At 30.3% G+C, this 16,221-nt stretch overlaps 1 protein-coding gene across 7 annotated transcripts in view; it reads left to right on the top strand.

The window, feature by feature from the left end:
- Positions 1-16,221, top strand: part of LOC113553311 (potassium voltage-gated channel protein eag) — a 192,889-nt gene that overhangs the window by 147,021 nt on the left and 29,647 nt on the right. For 5 of the 7 annotated variants that reach the window (XM_026956586.1, XM_026956582.1, XM_026956585.1 and 2 more), the window contains 2 exons: positions 5,977-5,988; positions 9,305-9,436. In XM_026956586.1, coding sequence (XP_026812387.1) covers positions 5,977-5,988; positions 9,305-9,436 — 144 coding nt within the window. The remainder of the gene's footprint in view (positions 1-5,976; positions 5,989-9,304; positions 9,437-16,221) is intronic. The other 2 variants (XM_026956584.1, XM_026956583.1) reach the window with 1 other exon arrangement.

Raw genomic sequence — 16,221 nt, 5'->3', positions numbered from 1 at the left:
TTTCAGTTGGACGTTTTTTCTATGACCTTTTCTCTTTTTCTGGCATTTATTGAAAACGAGTTATTTATTTAAAGGATTGTCGATATGAGGTTGCGTCGCATTCGGAAACAATAATAATTATTATTTAATATAAATTAAGCGACAGACGTAGTTTCATCACTCAACTCGAATAATATTGCTACAATATATTTCCTTTCGTTATTATGTTTAATATAAACACACAAATACATTTTAAGACAATTAATGATTTTCACAACCATTGGTGTTTATTTTTTTTTCCACCACTTTAAAAGCATGTATATATATATATCTACTAGCTGTTTATGAACACATTCGTGTTCCTCAAACTTTTGGTGAATTTTCTGAAAACGCTATATAAATATAGTATATATGTATGCGTCTACTCCGTTAACAGCTAATATTGTTACGTCTGCCACACAAAAATATATTTTCATACCAAGTCCCAATGGGACCGACTTTCTGCACTGATGAACCGTAAATCAACGAAAATTTAATATCTTGCCAAAACCTTGAAACAAGGTCATCATCACATAATATAAAATAAAAACATTTTTCTTCTTATCGCAGTACACAGTCGGAATTCGCGTTACCTTGAAATAATATATAGTGTGTATGTGTATACATATACACGTGTCCTATCCGCCTAATAGTCCAATAAAATAAAAATAAATACAAACTATTACTACGCGCATAATACGCTGGTTTAAATAAAGTTGATTTTATCGTTTTAATTCTTGAACATAGTATAAGGAAAACGAAAGACAAATAACATTAATTTTTTATATTTGCGGGTTCATGGCGTACAGAACAAAGTTATATTATTATAATACTATTATTATACACGAAATACATCCTGTAACCACCGCATACCTATTAACTTTTGTCTGTTTTATTATCCAGTAAAACAATGGTGTTTACAACATCCCGGTTAATAAAAAAAAAAGCATTTTACTCCGTTTTTGAAAACCTCGTTTGCATAGTAATAAAAACGATTTACAGTGTCCAATAAAACGAAAATTAAATTATTTTTGGATGTATATACAGGGTTGGCCGGGAGGTCAGATATATTTTATGTATTGGACATACCATTATTATAATATAATATGGCGAGTATCGTTAAAATAACATATTATCTCGTCATTACCACTCCCTCGATGTCGTGTCATCAAAACCGCTGCATGGTTTCAAGAACAGCAGCCGTTGACAACTATTTTTGACATTGATATGTCCACGGGAGCTCCCAGCATTGTCAGTGAAGTTGGTGAATAGTGATCGGGTGGGAGGCGTTGAAGGGTTGCCGTCCCAAAGAGGTCGAAGTAGTGCAGAGATGAAACAGGTGATGGAATAACGGAGCGAAGTTTTCACCAAAGGGTTCGGTACAAGTCACTTAACCAAATTGAAAAGTTTCCAAACTTAGTCGGCGACGGTGACGACAACTATGGGACAGCGCGCGCGCTCGTGCGTATGTGTGTGCGAAAGTCATGCACACATATATATTTTTTTTCACGAACACCGTCACTTTCGTTGTGAAGTGGACCTCTTTGTGACGATGCCAAAAAAAAAAAAAAGAAAAGAAAAGAAAAGAAAGGGGCGATTTCGAAAAGATTCGATTCTTAAATCACACCCCGATGACCCTATTCGTTCGCACTTCGCGGACCTAATTTTCCGGACACAATGCGAGCGGCGTCCCATTGTCGAAACGGATATCCTCTTCCGGTCACGCTCGCGTATAGCGGCAGGCATTACCGCCTCTGCTCAAATCTAACGAAAAATAAATGTCGTCACCGTCGAAACGTTTTTTTTTTTCTTTTCGTTTGGTCACCGTTATCTACATCTCGTGTGTCAATATTAATTAATTACGTCGGGGCTTCAAAAGACCGCTATACGTCCGTGAATTTATTACGTGAATTATCGCATTAATAGCAATATTATTAAACGGGTAAACGATTTTAATACGGTATATAGATAATAATATATAGTATGCATAATATGCCGCAGTAGGTATCAATATTCAATTTTTTTTTCCAATTCGCACTAATCTTTCACCGTATAATAGTAATCTATACATTTATCAACACAAACCAGCGTAAAAATAAAAAAAATATATGCTTTATAATTGCTTTTGGATTCCCTATAATTTATAAGACATGTTTATGATTCTGGTGGCGTAATTAAGAGTGATCAGAGGTCGTGGGTAATCCAGTACCGTTCGCTTAGGGGGGCTGAAGTAGTTCAATGTTTTTCTTTTAATCATTTTTAACAATAAATTAAATTCTTTTTTTTAATAATTATGGATGTAATGATATTTAACACGAATGCATCCTTCCTCTTCAGACCTTCTATATAGTGCTATAATGAGAGAGGAGGGTGATAAAAATGTTGCTCTCGGGCCCAAATTTCGTAGTTCAGCCACTGTACGGTTCAATGTCTTATCCAAAAAGTTATAGGCAGGCGTATAATAATATGATTTATACAAAAAAAACTCTTTTCCAACTTACTGTAAAAAGGAGATAGTATTTTTGGAAATTGTTTCGTACCTAAATTTAAACTAAAACTTGTAGTTTCATGTTTATTAAATAATATGTATATTAAATTGATTTCTTAGGTAATGGTTGGAAAATATGATGATTTGAAAATTATAGAAAACGACATTTGTCTATTGGAATTTTTTTATTTATTTTAACAATTATATAAATAATTAAAACTTTATTTAATACTGAATTTATTTTAAACAATATCTTTACACATAATATTTCGTACTTGAAAAATATTTTGTTATTCAGACAAAGCTATAATTCATACAACAGTTTTATTTATTAATTTATTAAAAATTATATTTTATTACAAATAATCATTTATTTAACATAGGCGTTTAAATAAATTTCTTTAATGTTAATTCTTTAAAAAATGATGATATTATAATTGTAACTTAAAGTTTAGAATTTTTTAAATAGGAATTTACTGTAATAATTTATTGTAAACTATGTTTGTTACATTTATATTGATGTACATATAATTTATACAATAAGTGTGTAGGTGGATGGATGTTTGTTTTTGAATAATGTTAAAATTATGGACTATATTCAGTAATAATATATATTTTTCTAAAATGTAAGACAATGCAATTTGTCCGTATTGTAAATGCTTTTTAATATAAACTTTTAATGTCCGGTTTTTTTTTCTATTTTTCAATATTTTCAATTGGAAATTATTTCCTTAAATAATGAATTAAAACAATATTCAAATTACTGAATAAAAAATACTCAATAAATGTTAAACTTTTATTTCATTATTAAACTATTAACGCATCGTATTAATAACTTCACAAAATATATCCCATTTATAACTATTGTAATATATATTCCTAACAATACGAATTTTCCGGGAATATTAATTGCGTAAAACTATTCGTATGCACAATACGTACAACACTGGATTGACAAAGATGAATATTTATATCATTTTATTATTATTATATTATGTAAATGTAAGTCGCATTCTTATACTTCTTGCTGTTATTTAGTCAGTTTCCAATGTTTTTAATCGTAAAAATATTAAAATATTTCCAAGTACGGCACGCGTTTCATGGTTTTAGATGTAATAATTATTACGTCAAAATGGTCCTCCAGAAAACAAATAGACATAAATGACCCACCTCTCCCCTTTCCTCTTACCTACACAACCAATCTGCGTGCGTGTTTAAAAGGATATCAAATAAACTTCGTGCCTTTCTCGTACCAGGACCTTTCCTCTGCACACTAACTTGTCCACCTCCATCCCCTCATCGTCTCCGCCTTCACACATAGTATTTAGTCAGACAATTAAAGCCCACACTATATTTTAATTTATGCACGTTTTCTGCAAGCATTGGTGGAAGTCTTTCTTCGTACGGGTATACCGAAAATACAGTTTACATTAGTTCGCCGTGCGCGCAAGTGCACATGGTGTTTAACTTAGGTATGATGAGTGGAACTCCCAAGAACCTTGTAGTTCAAGAAATTCGACGAAAATAATCTAATTTTAAATTACTCAAATAGTCCAAACTAAACTATATTCAAAATTATCGCGAGTGCAACAACAGATTCGTATTTTAACACACAATAGCGACGAAGACTGATTCAATGTGATAATTTTAATTATAACTGTATCTACTTTTTTTTCTCGTTCTAATTAATTTATTACAAACCACATATGCAATGATAGATTCATTAGATATTTTAAATTTGTATTTAAAATGAAAATGGATTTTGTTTCAACTGGTGTTCTTAAAATTTAGAACAGCTCAAAGAACACATTTTGACTGAAGTTCAACGCATTCCCAAAACTTTTTTGTTCATCGAGACATGGACGTTTCACTTGATCAAAATCGATCTGTTGACCTTCGCAAAACTATGCGTGCGATACGATTTTATATAAAAAAAAAAAATCAAACCCATGACTCAATGGGTATAGACGATTGAAAAACCATTTCGTATACATGAAATACAAGACCTTTATGATTATTATGCAAGACGATTTTCGAAGACGGCTAATAGAGTGATGCTCAAAACTCAAACCTCGTTGATAGATCAGTGGCTGGATGCAGATCACATCCCGGAATTAGCCAATAGGACCGTATCAATTTTATTGTTCACTCCAATATTTGATGGGTCATGTGGTTTACATGAAATTCGTGTGTGGAGCGTAAAAATCGCACGTGGTCGATAATTAAATCATCTTCTACAGTTACCTATCGTTGATGTACTCTCCGATCCCGCTTCACCCCACCAGGCGGGAAAATGAATACACATTATCGTACGCAAACACGCATTATATATAGGGTTGTTTCCCAAAGTCTACATCTACGTAGTGTCATATAAATTTTTTTTCCATTCCACCCCAAATCAATATTCACCACATATCACATATATATTATTGTACTAAATATTATACATTATATTATTATTGTGTGTGTACACCGATTCGTTAATTATTCGTTACACGATGACCCCCGGGGTCTTTACTAGCATCGAATACACTATAGCGACAATATTCTGGGAAAAATATTGCTGGACCACTGATTAATTATTGTAATTACCAATCGTCGGTAAATACAATAATTTTTACTTAATATACTATAATCATATACTATATTATACGTGTACAGAAAATAATCATTATCCATTTGCGTTGTATATTATAGAATTTTGAATGTGTATTCAATAAGTTGTATCTGAAAATCGAAATCAAATGGGCAAGTTGTGCCCGGCATATTTGAAAGTGACATTTGTATAATAGTGTTAACGCTTGGGTTCTACATTCCTATTCAAATTAGTCTACGGTCATACTGGTTTTTACAAAATATAATTTAATTTTTAATTTTAATATTTAGTTGACGTTTGTAGGTTGCATAACACGTCGTTAGATTCATGTATTTTATTTTCACCGTTTATTATAACAACACAGTATTAGATTATAAAAGTACAATTAAATATTTCATATGATTTACTTATTACAGTCGAATAATATTTCACTACACATTGGCCCTTTTAAAAATCCCAAATACCTATGCCACCGCCCACCGGTATGCAATGGCGTATAATATTATATGCGGATGGTTGCTGAATTTTCATCGGATTCCTCGCAGTCTACCATTTATACAAAAATATTTTATTATTTATTAATAATAACATACCTGCGCATTGAAAAGAAATAATAAATTGTAATATATTCATGCATGCAATATTATAATATGTTACATTTAATAGAAAATAAATCCAAACATCATACGCTGTTAAAATATGTGTTATATATGTGTGTGTTACGTGTTGTATCTATATAATAGTATTATAATATTATGTAATATTTTTTGTGTCATTGTCGTTGCATTATATTAAAATATGATACGCAACGATTTTCTATTGTGCAAAAAAATTAACAGAAGTTATTATTTGTTTTAAATATGTACCAACCCAGATCTGCCAGAAGGTATGTTGGCTTTAAGACCAAGCAGGTACCGTAGAATGAACGGTTTAATCATTTTTTTAATTTAATAAAATATATTTTTTTTTATTATTATTATTATTTTATTTTTTTTTTAATGTATATAAATAATCCTTTACATAATATTTTCTTGCTCAGTATTTGCGATAAGCCCCCGGCGTAATTAATTAGGCATTTGTCATTATATATATATATATATTATATATATCCATATACATAGAAACCCGCGAGAATAATATATTTATTCGCTTTTAATTTAAAAACACCCTCAGAAGCCACAGGCGGACGCCATTTTGAACTACACCTTGTAGCCGATTGTTTTAACAGCATTATATGCACGATGACAATATATATATATATTCCATATTTTTTTTTTTTTTATTATTATTTTTTATTGTTATAATATTATTATGTCTATAATAATATGCAGTGTGATCATTTTTTCTAGTTCACTAAATGTCTTGGTTGGGTCCATACTATTTTGTCAAACAATGGGGTAACTGCATATACAAACATTTATTTTAAAATAATTTTATGCGTATGCCCAGATATACTCATATTAATGAAAATATCAATAACCAATAGGTATCTATTTTTGAAAAAAATAATATTTGAATAAGCCTATTTTTTTCTAAATAATTATTAAGAAAAATTTCAATCATACAATCACATTAATAAATTTAAGTAGCCTATTATAAACGTATTTAATGATTTAATTTTAAATGACTTTCATTCAATCAGTCTTGATTTAAGACTCATTTATGTGAAATCAATAGTGACTTAAAAATGATAATACCTATCAAGATATTAAAATAAAGTTTTATAGCACATACGTGTTCTAAAAGATTTAACCATTTTTCATGGTCCTATACATGTGTATTACGCCCTAGCTTCATAAACTGCTTCTTATTCAATTCGATCAGGTCAGGCATCTGGTAAAAATATATTTAATTATATTTGTAAAAATAATCACATTGCGCCTATTCATATATGTTATTGTTATGGTTTATATATTATATTGTCATTATATTATTATATTATTATTATTGTTTTATTATTATTATTATTATTATTATTATTTTTAACGTTCATGCGTACCTGTAAAGCCAAGCACGCCGACAAATGTAATGGCAACGTACAATGCGGTCGAACAACGCAATTGTACATATATAAATGTATATTATATAACTATTATACGTAGGTCCGTATATATATATTATATACGTTCGAACAGCTATAGTAGTCTAGGGTCTAAGATCGTGTATTATTATTATTTTGATTAGGTGAATAATTAAACCTTATATATATATATATAAATATACAGTGTAATTTATCAGGCATGACCACGATTTATTCAAACGCTGATTTTTTTGAATTTTTAAGTTTACTTTAAGATTACATTTTAAAATACTTCCAAATTTATTTTGATTATGATTTGTGGCGATACAAAATTCTTTTATTTCAAATGAAAACCACTGTTTTTTACTGAAAATTGTTGAGAAGACACGGTTTTTTTAAATGATGATTAGTTTTCGAGTTATTAAACTTTAGGTAGAATGATAAATCATGACAATAGGCTCGGAAGTTTTGAAGAGTTTTGACCATGATGATTTTTGATTTGTAGTACTTAATTAATATTGATTTTATATTTACTAAATTTTGCTATTATTATCCAAGTGTAATTATAAGAATAAATATTACGTAATAAATTTTATATTTTATATAAAACCATTGTTAAGGGATGTTATCGTTTAATAGGTACCTACATAAAGTTTAATAGCTCAGAAACTAATCGTTCGAATTTTGATTAAAGATGCGTCAACGTTTTCGAAAAACTCATCTGTAACGATTTACGTACGGGTTATTTACTCAAGAAAAAAAATTGAAACACTACTAGAAATTACATAAGTGGTATAAAAATTAGAATTATTTAAAAGTATGATTTTTAAGCATGAATAAAATATTCATTTAGAAATTTAAAAAAATCATCAATAAGGGATAATAGGAGATGAGCATGTTTGTTTAATTACTCTGTATATCTTAAAATGTACATTGCATATTATTATTATTGTTTATAATACTATCATTCCGAATTTATTTATTTTTTTTTTTTTTTTGTTATATTTTTAGAAAAATTAACTATTAACCGCTTGTATTTAATCTGTGCGCCGCCGCCAATGGTCGGACGTACTAACAACGACAATAATAATGTTATAATTTTATAATAGCTTGGCGGTACCTCTTATTATTTCGATATTACTAAACTCGTTTATTATTATTATTATTGATATTATTTATTGTTCTTGATTAAAAACCATCACCGTTATAAATTGTCGCTTGGTGAGTGGATTATTTCTCACGTGAAGACCGTAGTTATTCCATTATTGTTAATTATTATTATTATTATTATTATTATTATTATTATATTATATACGAAACAGAATACTTACTATACATAGATAGCTTTTAAACCGCTTCTTACACCTCGACAGTTATATACAAGTACAAGTGTATGGAGTAACATAATATATTATATTAGAAACGCTTATACGTATGTATAATTATCATTACGTGAGAGTTGTCTGAAAAATGTCCACGGATTTGTCAGATGATAGCGGGTAAACGACTCTGTCCCGTCGAGATACAAAAACGGCTTCGGTTGTAGTCACCAAGCTACGGAATATTAGTACATATTATTAAATACGGTGGATACGATTTTATGATTTCGACGATGTGACAAATTTGTGGAGATTTTTCGGACATGTGTGTAATGTTGTTATATTGTTATAAATATTATTGAACGCGTAACGATTGGCCGTTATATGAAACAGCCTTCAGACGGCCTTATTGAGGCTGGGTATAATAATTAGATATAAGTTGCAATAACCAATATAATAATTAACTTTTCCAAAAAGTAGATACTTAAATTTATGTCGGTTGGATACACAGTATCCGACATTTTTTTGGTAGTTTTTTTCCATTTAAAAATATTTGTTACAATATCTGCAAAAACATATTGTATAAAGAAAAAAAAACACGTCGACGTGGTGAATAGTATTGGTCGTTTCCGATAGAGTTTCAACAGTTTCAACTTATTTTAACCATATAACAAACGAGACAATAATAATAAAATCTTAAGCATAGCGCGTCTACGATTCGATAATATTATAATAGATAGATTATGATATTATGATATCGTAGTCGCGGGAAACGGCGAACACGCTTTTGGCCACGTCGAACGGCACGAAAACCACGTCCTGCCTGCGATCACATATAACCGTTTTTAAATGATATTTGTTAGAGACACCGTTATGGCTGCTGATGCAAATAGCTCCGATCAAGAACGAGAGGGATCTCGTCGTGTTGTTCCTGCTCACGTTCAGGGACATCACGGCACTCAAGCAACCCATCGAGTCGGAGGACTCCAAAGGCGGTAAGTTTTGAAAAATGAATTTCGTTCAATCGACATGACGACTCTGCACACACGCACACACTCACACACATACACACACACACAAACAAAATATATTACACTTTTATCATAATATTATAACATGATTATTTATTCAATCACACGTTTACACTTGACCAACGAACGGGCGGAATTAACGCGCGGTCGGGAAAATACACACAAACCTTTGCGTCATCTGTTTCTAAACGCGCGCGTGTGTGCACGTATCGATGGATGTACGTAATAATAATATACTGAAATGTCAGTCGAGAGATAATCGATGGGCATATACGCGTGAACCGTCCGTCGGAATTAAATTACCAATAGTATTGACTTTGCGCCGAGGCGCGGCGGTGGCGTTCGAACGGCGAGTTTACTTAGGATCAATCAAATAATAAATAAACAAATAAAAAACCGAAATGACGACAAACCAGTCGAACAATTCGTGGTGGAGTGCCGAGGGATGGTAGGGTGGTGGTCAGTTGCACGGGAGAAAAACATTTTTTCGCTATACGCCGACTTGTTAAACACAAGCCCGTGTCCATAATACCGACGCTCTACATCGTCCACCCGGTCGTTTGCTGCTCGCCAATATTAACACGTGTGGCCCCAGCCGTGTATCGCATAGGACTGACGACATTATGTTAAAACAATATTCATACGTCGATGACGCGCGCAATGTAATCGATACCGTGCGCATTGTATAGCCCGGTCATTTCGAGCGAGACGCTCTTGTGCGTAGGTGCGTACAATTATAGGCACAAATAGTGAGAAACTACCTGCATAACCTTTCCTAACTTAATACCTATATTTTTGCTGCGATCCGCTCTCGAAAAAAAACCTAAAGATTTGACATCACATTAGAATTTACTAAAACATTTTCATTTCTACAGTAAAGACTAAATATTAAATTTGAAAATATATATATGTATGAATAGTTATAATATCTTATAAATATTATAAATACAATATTGCTATAATATTATAGGAAAGACGACCAAAAAATTATCTATTATCTTATTATCATAATAATTGAATTCGTAGTATTTTTTTTTTTTTTTAAGACTAAAAGAAATTAATATACGATGTTCATATAATTAATGCAAATTATATAATACTCACTCAAGCGTTACGAAAATATTTTTTTGAGGTTTCGTTATTTCAGAAAAACGTCATTATAGAGTCCGGTTGCTTCAGCCCAAATCCTAAACACTATTTGCGCCTATAAAGGTACACTGTAGACAAATTCCTGTTTAACTGTAAAAACACATTTTGCTCGTCATTCGTTTGCTTCGTTTAACGCGCGCGATATTAATTTACCAACGAATGCCGCCGCCGAGACCGCGTGTACGCCAAACGGTCTACCGAAAAGTATATCTCAACAGCGTCTTTCCGACTTCCGTATCACTACACCGATCACTACAGACATCACTAAATTAATAATACAAGATTTGACATTTAGTGTGAATCATTTACCCTCGCTCCATTACGATACACCCGTGTGGTTCGTTTTAGTCAAACGGAAGTTTGACTTCAACGAACCAAACGGACATCCACAGCTATTGCATTTTTCGTATTATTTTTATTTTTCATTTTTTGTTATTTAATTGTTATTATCATTACTGTCATTGTTATTATTGTTGTTCTACATAATATGCATATAAAATACAACTACAGTGTGTGTTCGTAGGTCGTAGAGTAATAATAACATGTTTTCGGTGGATTTATATTCAGTGTACGACGATAATATTATAATATTATTGATTTGTGCAAGTTTTTATATTATTATGTTTGATGTGTGTTTGAGTTGCATGGACAATTATTATACAACAGATATGTTAAGACATTATCATATTTCGTAAATTGTAAACCAAAAATACTTTGCGTATGTATCATCATTATAATACACACATACTGCGATCGGTATACACAAAGTTCAACAGAAAGAACATGCATTTTTTCATAAGCTCGCCATGTGATAAATTGCATTCATATCAATAATCATATTATGTTTAATACACAACTATGGACATATTATTGTTAATAGGGCCCTCTATTCATTATACTTATTAAAAAGAAATAAATACATTGATTAGAACAAAATTCGGTTACATGGTGAGCTAATATCACATTGAACGTTTCTTCCTGATACACTCACATCTCTCTGCGCATAACACTCTACTTACCTGTCTACCTATCTATCTATCTACCTATCTATTTATTTATTTATCTATCTATTTACTTGTCTACATTGACTATTATATTAAACTTTATACATTGTATAAGCTGAACAATTATTGCACCTGAGCCCCAATCACCGAAAAACTTACTGTTAATAACAGTAAATTATTTCCATTTGCTATATATAATACCGTCAACACACAGTGATTACTATATAGATCACACATTTTTATGCAAACAATATTGTAAAATATGTATTTAATTAGGCATACACATTTTCAAAAATATACATTAAGATGTGGTACAAAGTTTTTAAAATGTAATATTTGTAAGATATTTACAATCATTATTTCTAACAATTCGTAATTAAACAATTGCCATTAAAATAATAGTGAATCATAAGTTTAGGACTATATTGAATATTCAAAAATTAATAGATTTATTTAGCCAAACATTAAATTATCTTAGGATCAAAATAATAATCCGTTAAAACTAAATATTTAATCAATCATTAAGCAAAATATAATTTTTTTTATACAATATTTATTTAATGCTTACCTACGCAGTTATTTAGAAATATAGAAAATATATTAATATTTACTCGAGCGTACAAAATATAAGAAAAAATATTTACACAATATTATATTAAATTATAATTATTTGTATATACATACAACAATTATAATTTGGTTCTCAGATGTCCTGTATTATACAGGAATTCTCCTTTTTTTTTAGAGTTCTGCAGGTTTTCTTGTAATAATTAAAAAAAAAAAAAATGTCCGGTGTTTTAAAACGTCCCGTATAATTCATTAATTTCTTGTAATTCCTTCTAATCCCTATGTTTACTATAAAACAGTAGTAATGATAAATTGTTCATTTTATTGTAGACTTTGAAATTGTTTTATTTTTCCTCGGAAATAAATGTTTATCAATTAATATTAAAACCCAATAGTTATGCATTGCCTACATTTTGTAAATAAATTGTTAGGTATTATTCAGTAATATAATTAGTTAGAGGTTAGTAACAGATTAGCTGGAACGAGTGGAACGTTAGAATAAGTTAATAACTAAAATATTAATTAGTATAGAAAAATTGTTTTGGTTATTTAATAGGTGTATTGTATATAATGTTGAATTTTTTTTTTACTATAAAAGAGGTTGATCCCCATAATGTGATATTTGAATACATGACTATCCAAATTCTTATTGTATTTGTATTTACAAATTTGATTACCCTAAACGATATATAGTTGTAATCAATTATACGGAATTCGATAGTGATTTTACTGCCATTTTTTATCAATAAATTACTATAATACTTCGATCATTTTTATTTTCACCACCTTTAAAATCTATAGTCACCGTCGTCATGAATGACAATCGTTTAAAGAGTAATTGTATACGTATAATATAACTTGCACAGGAGAGCGTGAAAACAATGAACGACCAAAATCACTAATTTTTTAGTAACATAAAAATAATTCTCTAATTTCTTCGTTGGCCCTAATGCCATTTTCATTTATCAGAGATAATTAAAGATAAAAATGGTAAAATCAAGTAGTACTTGATAATAAGAAATACGTGGAATATTTTTTTTTCTACAAAATGGCATAATAACGAAACATCGCCGTGCACCGCCCGTATTCTGTATTCGTTACGCCGTCATCGTCCGACCGAAATCCCGAGTCCGGCACTTTCTTAATGTATACCCCGAGTGGCGCTCGTATTTCGAGAAGAGAAACGTAATGATAAATATAACTTTGTGATAAACACCTGTGAGCATGTATGGTTTCCCCCGATTAGGGATTAAGATGTTCTCGGCTTTTATTCCACGGCGTATGTTCGTCCCCTTTTCGCGGCTCTCCGCGCGGTCACGCATTGTAATACGCATGACACGTACGTTATTATAATAATATAATATAATATTACAATGCCATTAATTTCATCGTCATCGTTGTTGTTACAGCTCGTTGTGGACAGCGGTCGAATTCGCGGCTCTTTAGTCTTTCCCGTGTTTCGTGTTCTCGACACACTCCCGATTCGCACCACTTGGTCAGGTGGTCGTTTTGATCTCTATCCCCGTCACTCGCAGCACTCCAGTTTACCTGCACGAACGATCGCATATTTTTTTCGGCTAGTTTTCGTTTCTGTGCTTATTGTCGGTCGGTTTTAATTCGTAAGCGCGAAATATTTTTTAAACATTAAAACCGCCGTCGTGCTCGGCTAAGTACGTTTGTGGTACCGGCCAAACGTGCGCATCCGTGTGACGGGTCTCTGACACATCGCCGCAGGGAGGACGACAAAAAATAACCTTAAGGGACTAAAAAACAATGCATGTTTTGTTTTACGACGTTTTCGAGTTTATGGCGGTGTGCTATTATTATAGTATTGTGTTAAAATACCGAAATGGATTCGCCACGACGGCTATAACAAAATCGTAATGTTCGGTGTGCGCTACGTTTTCAAGCGGACTCAGATGTTCGTCCTGTCGAGTTTTTGGCATGAACGCCTCGTGGACGCCCATGTATATAATAATAGAAAACACCCATAGCATTTATTCGTACAGACATTGAGGTGCACCTCACAATTGAATTACAACAATAATTATAATAACATCAGCGCCACTACGGTTTATACAATATTTAAAACCTGTATAACTGTTATGTTATAGTTACGTTAGAGAACAAAACCATTATGACCCATTCTTTTCATTTTTTACGTCGAAAAAATCGTTATGATGTTATTTAAAATACCACGTGGAGATATAATGCACATATCCATATATTTATTCGTGATATGTTTTACATGAATATTCAGCTCTATTGGAAAAAGCCTTAGACTTAGCAACAAAGACTTTTTTGACGGTGCTTATTTTTTGTCATTTTTTGATACCACTTTTTTGCTCGATTATATTGTAACATAAAAATTAAAACAAAATAACACGAAAATTTAAATATCAAGAAGATTATAGTGCATAAAACCCACTTACGTTGTATGCATTATAACAATTATGTATCATGAGAGACACTCGATTTTATCCAATACAACTTATCGACTTTGATATGATTTTGTAGCGAACATTTGTCATTACAAATCAGACAAATAATGAAAAAATCAATCGTAGGCCTCCTCATAAAATATCCATACATAGTAAAATTGCACTAATTTACGAATGTTATAAAATATTAATTGTTTTAATAAAAATAAATACAAGTATACTATAGGGTTATAATATGTTACTGACTTTTTCTTATAACGTATACTATTACAATTAGGTTAAAGTGTTAAACCAAAACTTAATTATAGGTATCGTTATCCATGTAATGGTCTTACAAGTTATATATATATATATATATATATACATTTTTTTTTTATTTGGTTATATCACATAATTATAGTCCACGATTAATAATATAACACGTTGACCTACTCTAGTTTATTAATTTCCCACTCGGGTGAACGCATAACTAATCTTAATTACGATTTAATGGAAAAAGGAGACGTTGTTTAATTAAAAATAAAAATCATAAAATATTTTATGATATTATTATTTTGTTAATTGGATATTAAAATATAAGCTTACAATCAATATTGTTTAAAAACACAAAATAAATATTAACCTTGAAATATGAAACAATTTTATTATACGTTATGTAATTAAAATTTGTGATTTCAGAATAATTATTTTTCTTTTACTCGAAAATATCAACGACTAAGGTTTTCTTTCATTATACAGAGCGTTATTGCATTTATCTTATAAACGACGTAAACAACCTTATGAGAGCGTGATGAGTGAAATTGCTATTAAATTTGCGTTCATTTGGGTGAATACTGAATTTTTAAGAGAATATACAACGTGCCTCTAATATTTTTTTTGATAAGTTTAGTAAAACCCAGCAGGAGAAATTCAATAGAATTGTTTTCAGAATAACTTATTATATAATAAAAATAAACTTTTTCATTCCAGCGTAAGTGATCGAACTAATCACGAGATATGGTCTGTAAAGATCTTAAAATCAGTTTTTGATTTCCCGTCTATCTTCTTTAGTTATTAATAAAAACTTTTAAACAAACTTGGACGTATACATCTAAAAATCTTATTTTTAAAATGTTTACATTCAGGTATTCTATACATTATTTTATATTAAAACAATTCTTTAAATAAATAAATGAAAAAAACTGTTTTTTGAATCCAAACATTTAGTTACATAGTATATTAAAATGTTTAAATCTATAATCGATAAAAGTGTAATACTAATACATTTAGTTATGAAATAATATTTTATTATAAGTAAAATAAAATATCCAATATCTTCTCATCATAAGCTATATAATATGGGCATTAACTTCGCTCCCACACTATCACAACTCACACGCAGGGAATTTATTATTGAGTGTATATATATATATATATATGACTTCTTAGAAACGGTACGCTTCAAATCCATTCAAGTACTTTGAGATTTATATTTTTATAGACCGACATTTTCAGATAAAAATACTATGTATGGAATAGTAATAATCATAGTAAATATATTACTTATATCTAATTATTTTCAAAGCTAAGTAAATCTAAAAATAATTTC

This window comes from Rhopalosiphum maidis, chromosome 2 (assembly GCF_003676215.2).
Source record: "Rhopalosiphum maidis isolate BTI-1 chromosome 2, ASM367621v3, whole genome shotgun sequence".
Taxonomy (NCBI): domain Eukaryota; kingdom Metazoa; phylum Arthropoda; class Insecta; order Hemiptera; family Aphididae; genus Rhopalosiphum; species Rhopalosiphum maidis.
This window is presented reverse-complemented; position numbering and strand designations above follow the sequence as displayed.